The sequence below is a fragment of the Pyrus communis genome, chromosome 3 (genome assembly GCF_963583255.1).
Source record: "Pyrus communis chromosome 3, drPyrComm1.1, whole genome shotgun sequence".
NCBI lineage: Eukaryota > Viridiplantae > Streptophyta > Magnoliopsida > Rosales > Rosaceae > Pyrus > Pyrus communis.
In genome coordinates this window covers 6,588,140-6,594,030 of record NC_084805.1, presented here as the reverse complement: position 1 = coordinate 6,594,030, position 5,891 = coordinate 6,588,140, and the positions used below count along the sequence as shown (strand labels likewise).

Below are 5,891 nucleotides of genomic sequence, written 5' to 3'. Positions count from 1 at the left end.
AGTGATGGTGGTGGTGGTGGCTGTGTTGGGTACGATAGTGGCAAATAATAGTTGTGCTAACAATGATTATGAGGGATGATTGTGAATATGGTGGTTGAGAGGTAGCGGCTGGGATGATGGTGGTAGAGATGGTGGAATTGATGGAGGCCATTGTGAGGGTAAATAGGGTAGAGAGTGAGGTGATTGTGGTAGAAGATGGTGGTGATGGTGGCGATGGTGGCGGTGGCCGCAACGGTGAGATGGTGGAGGCGGTGATGCCCATGGGGATGGGAGTGATGGCGGTGGATAATACGATGGTGGTGGGAGGTAGTGGTGTCAAAGATGGTGGTGTTGATAGTGATGATGGTTAGACAATGAAGAATGTTGTGGTAGTGGTGGCAATAATGACGATAATGGTGGCATATATATAGTTTATTTTATTTTATTTATCAAAACTCTAATTTTTTTTAATAATGTATACTTTATTGTATACTATTTTTATTAAAAAACAATTGAACCATCAATTTGATGTTCTATATAACTTAAGTTAAAATTATTTTCTGAGTTTATTTTCACAAAATATAATGCCAAACACATTTTTCACTCCTTTTTGTATTCATAAAACGAATTTTGTTTTTCAAAATGTCAATGAATATGCCCTAAAGCTTCAAACACACACACACACACACACATATATATATATATATTTTTTATACAAAAGCTTCATATATTTGTTTCCATTAAAATACATTTCTATTATTTCACTGACATTGATAAATGGGGATGCTAGCAAATTTTTCACTTCAACTTTCTCATTTTTATCTTTTCAATTTTTCTCTTACTCTACAATGTTAATGATGGAAGCTGTCTACTTTCTAGATCACTCTTTAATGACTAAGTCTGCAAAAGTCAACTAAATAAAAAAATCGTTTAACCATTCAATTAACGTTATCACAATTTCAGTGTTTGAGTGAGAAACATTGTCCATCTATTTATTGGATAACATTAGATAACTAGACCATTCCGATTTTAGTTAATTTTTTGCATAGATTATCTTTAAAGAGTAATCTAGAAAGTATATGGTTGTGGTTATCAAGCAACATAACAAAATGAGAAAAAGAACCGAAAATATTCAAGTCAAAAGGTTGCTAGCATTCCTCATAACGTATAACACCCTTTTCTTTGTTTAAAAAGATAAAATTAAAATATACTGAAATGATTGGATTCAAGGAGACATTTTAGAAATAACAGGGAACTTAAAACCTAACCCCAATTACAACCAATGAGATAATTATTTGCCTCGTATATTCATAATCACAATTGGTCAGATGTTGTTCTTGTTCCATTACAAGTTTCACGAGCCTTGAAAACCAATTGACCTAAATTAACAAACAAAATTAACCATTTGGACGATTTGATGTGGTTCTTACTTGAATTAGAGATCAAGTGATGTTTTTGTTCTTACCTGAATCAACCAGAGCTATATTGACGGAGATTCAAAACATCGACGGGTCTCGGCCCTCGGGGTTGTCCACAATATCTAGTGTCTGCTTGTGTTTGAAGGCTAGCGGACTCGAACAACTGACATCCAACACCATAGAGGCCAACTATAGACCAAAACTTCCCCGAAGCACAGCTTACAAAAGGTATGAGTTTGGTTTATATGTGCTGCAATTCAAGAACATTGGCTTGGTTTCGTCACTTTTTCAATGTAATTAGCACGTCAAGCCAAGTAGGTGCATGGGGATTCCACACCTCCAACAGGTTCAATCGACCCTTACGTGCTAATTCAATTAAAATAATTGGAGTTATTTCATTGTCCTTGAGGTACAACAGTACGTAAACTATGGAGTTTAAATTGCGGCAACTGAAACTAATAGAACAAATATGGAACTTCGTCCGAATTACAAGGACCAAAACCATAGTTCGCTATACAAATGCACTCCTGTGCAATCTCATACTACATACTAAAAACTACCCGAATAGCAAAGCAGAGTAAATCACAAGAAGTAACATCGGTGTTGACACTAGGTAATCGAGTTCATAATAGTCGCCACTTAACCTACAAACTCTAGTTTTCGTACTGGTCAAAATGAAAGTGCAGTACCACAATTTTAACAAATTACACATCACAAGAATCTAACTGGTTAAGGCCAGGAGCAAAGTTTGGTTCTCAAGATATATGCCTATAAAACGCAAGAGAAGATGTCCTATTTTGCCACTGTGGTTTGAAGGGGCAGAGTACTCTCAACTTCCTTGGTGTCAGCGCTCCTCTCAGAGACGATCTTTGACAATCCAAACATCTGAAAACAAATGCAAAATTATTGAGTCAGAAACAGAAGCAAACCTATTGAGCAACAAAAACAGTTGCGGATAGGTTGTATTAGCATTAAATTTGAAGTGGGAACAAACCTTGTTCATGGTCTTCTTGAAGCAAGTTTTGTGTTCATCCATAGATGCATTTACAAAATCATCAATATGATCCTTCAAATCCTCCAAGAAAGTGGCTTGTTCGTTCTTCTTCTTTCGACATGAAGTGGCGGCTGGGTTTGCAGTAGCAGGTGATGGCTCTTGTTGAGTTTTCTGTGATTCCATTGTCAGTAGCACCTGAGACACAAGTCATTCGTTATAAAAGATCTAGACAGACGACAGATGGCCTTCAAATTTAAAATAATGCAAACCGATCCATTTCAAACTAAATCCAAGGACTAGTCACAGCAAGTCACTTCAACAAATTCAGTTATATCATCAATATTCAGGGTAGAAAAATGAAGCAGAATCAACGCCTCTCAATTCTTAAAAACACACCATAAATGCAATAACTGGTTCATAATTATGTGCCAGAAACATACAAAACAGAACGAAATACAAATGAAAAGCACACTGATTCAAACTTTTCAGTTGTAACCAATTAGAATCAGAGCAGCTGGATCCATATATTGGCATAACAAGCAATTTGGAAAGAATGTATTGATATTTCGTGCAAACAACAGATAAATGTGAGGGGAAAAGAAATTAGGACCAAACAACTTTCAAGTAAATATTACATAAGAAGATAAAAGCACCATGAAAGCATTCAGATGGCCTCAGAACCCTAATTGCTACCACTCGAGTTATACGTCTCTCACTAATGACCAATGTAAAATAAAAGCTTCCAAAAAGTTAACTTTTTCTGTGGGCTAGTTCGTTTTATCTTCTTATGCTCGCACTAATATGAGATTCAAAGGTTGATTATTGTTTTAGACCCCCAATATCCCACAACCTCTACAATCACATCTGTGCAGCAGGGACGTCTCTTTCCGAAATTTAAACAAAAAAAAGGAGCACGTCCATGTAAAGGCAAAGAGTTCTTAATCTTATTCAGATCAAGAACAATCATCTTCCCTCACCGATCACATAATTAAGATTACTTAAAAACCAATACCCATGATATCATAACATCAGACAGTAATCAGGTGGATTTTTGTTGAATTTACGGTCCATATTGATTGTCTGATTACAACACATAATAATTGCACAAAATTTACCACATAAAATATGAGGAAAGTATGTTTGAGCTACACAATTATGGATACAGAAACCGCACACCAAGTGTTTGACGAAATGCCACAGTGAAACTACCATAGGAAAACATACCAGTCTACCGTACAACAACTGGTAAAACAATCAGGGCAGAGATATTAACAATTCAAAATTAAGCTAAACATAGATTTAATCTGGTAAAGATGCTAATGATCACAGCAAAAACATTTCTGATTCGAAAAATTAAGAAAAGAAAAGTAAAGATTTCTGGCAAAACAATTAAGATTAATATTAGGTGATAAAAGATTGAATAAAAAGCGAAGATTCAGAACCTGCACGTACCTCTGATCGCGAAGAAAGCAAGTCGAAAGCTTATTCGCAGAGAGAGATGGGGTGTTGTATTTATAGCTGGCTGCTAAAGGGGGAACCGCCTCTAGCTAGTGTGGTTTCCAAGCAAACGGAGGCCAGGCCGCGTCCGTTGTGGAATTCGGTACGTGGCGTTCAACTATTGGGTGGATAAGTTATGAAGCAAACGGGACGGGGTTAGAGGCTGCCCGTTGTGCAAGTTTTCTCTGTGAGCCTGTGGATTTGTCTAATAAAAAAGTATTTGAATGAGAAAGGGCCTTTCTTGCCATGAACATTTAAAGGTTTTTTTTTTTTATTTTTTATTTTATATATATATATTTTTTTAAGGATATTATCTAAATTAAAAGAAAGATGGTGGACTTAACCTTATAATGAGCATGATTATTAGGTTAAATTCAGTATTAATTTTTTCACTTTTTTTTTTCTTTTATATTTATTTATAGTTTTCAAAATATTAGAGATAAATAAAAGTTTTCTACTTTCATGCATTTTTTAGATCCAATAAATCTACTTATTATTATCGTTTCTCTTTATTCAAAAAAAAAAAACTACTTATTATCTTTTAACAAAGAATTAATATATTAACATAAATTAATCTAGAGAACATATGATCTTAATTCAAGTAACAAATATATGAATGTATAATACCCATACGCGAGATGTGAAACCTAACTAAAAAAATACAAAAACAGATATACCTACAAGCAAAACACATTAATCGTGATACATATTGATTATAAAAAAGAATTGTCATATAAGTAGATAACTTCAGTTAACTTGTTATCTAGGTTGATCATAAAAACTAAAAGTAAAATCTATAAATGAGGTTAGAGCAAGAAGAAAAACAAAAATAAAATCCTAATTTGGTCGTTAAATGACAACATGGCATGTGGGGGTCCACTTCTTCACCCAAATTTTAAACATAAAATAAAAACAACAAATTGCTTTTGACCAGCTCAACTTTGAATCACACAACAAACACATGCTCCATCTTTTGAACATTGAAATGTCTAACATCAAGTTATGAATTCGTTTCAATATTAGACCTTATTTGCTTGTCCGTCAATTTGCCTGTGTCCGTCAATTTGCCTGTAAACAGTAAGCACGAGGCCCACTCCCTTACCCTTTAGAACTCCATGCTGCTGACTTCCCAACAGCGGAGTGGCTATTTCCATTCGCTAAACCGGCGGTAACGGGTATTGACCCGATTGTTGAATCGGGTAGCTTCGTTTGTCCTTCGCTCATGTTCAGATTTACATTCACATTCCTCACCGTGCTCTCTTTCTTCATGCTGGATGCTTCTCTGATTGGGAATCATTCCGTCCCAACTTTTCTTCTCCTCCGGCTTCCTCTTTTGCTTCCTGCTTTCTCAACACCTACATCTCCCACTTCGTCTGTGCATCCAGAAACGCACTCTCCGGCTTTGACGACTCGACTGGCAACGAAGACGGCGCGTTCAGTAGAGAGATCATCGTTTGGTGGTCATTCTTTTTGGAAATCTACATCAAACCTGTTGGCCAGCTTCGATATGTCAGCAGCGTGGAGTTCCAGGCCTGTGAAATTGCTGAGTATAACGATCAAATTTTTGGGTGCGAGGAGCAACGCTCTTCTTCCCTAATTTGGATGAAAACATAACTGTGGCCTAGCTAGAGTATTGGGCTGAGAGGGTGGTCTTGGCCTGGTTGCTTATTTGGTTTGAAAGCCTAGAAAAACCTAATCAACAAAAGGAATGAATCCAGGCCTGTGAAATCTCAAGCAATAAAGCCCAATTTGTAGCAAAAAGGGTAATTTATCACCGATCAGATCAACAAATGATTGAATCTTTCTGGTCAGTAAATAAGATTGAAAACGTGATTGAAAACGTGATGAGCCATATGATTGCTGCGTTTATATTTGAATGTACCAAAAGAGGTCAATGCACTTATTGCTTACATTTTGACTAATCTGTCCCACGAAGAGTTGTTTGGACGAGGATCCTCTTTGTGAGGATCCCAAATATTTTTTAATCGTGTCTGTTAATCGTA

The 5,891-nt window shown here is 36.1% G+C and overlaps 1 protein-coding gene across 2 annotated transcripts; it reads right to left on the bottom strand.

The window, feature by feature from the left end:
- Positions 1-1,853: 1,853 nt before the first annotated feature.
- On the bottom strand, positions 1,854-3,999 carry LOC137729202 (uncharacterized). Of its 2 annotated transcripts, none has more exons than XM_068468061.1 (3): positions 3,844-3,999; positions 2,392-2,586; positions 1,854-2,282 (listed from the first exon to the last, which is right to left on the bottom strand). In XM_068468061.1, exons 2-3 carry the CDS (start codon positions 2,572-2,574, stop codon positions 2,190-2,192), a joined length of 276 nt encoding a protein of 91 aa, XP_068324162.1. In that variant the 5' UTR covers positions 2,575-2,586; positions 3,844-3,999; the 3' UTR covers positions 1,854-2,189. The 2 variants fall into 2 exon arrangements, with proteins under 2 accessions (XP_068324162.1, XP_068324163.1); XM_068468062.1 differs by having other exon boundaries at positions 3,834-3,968.
- Positions 4,000-5,891: the final 1,892 nt, after the last annotated feature.

Coding starts and splice junctions, on each gene's coding strand:
- LOC137729202 (XM_068468061.1), bottom strand. CDS start 2,574: ATGGAATCACAGAAAACTCAACAAGAGCCATCACCTGCTACTGCAAAC. Junction 2,283..2,391: donor TCAAGAAGACCATGAACAAG/GTTTGTTCCCAC, acceptor ATTTGTTTTCAG/ATGTTTGGATTGTCAAAGAT.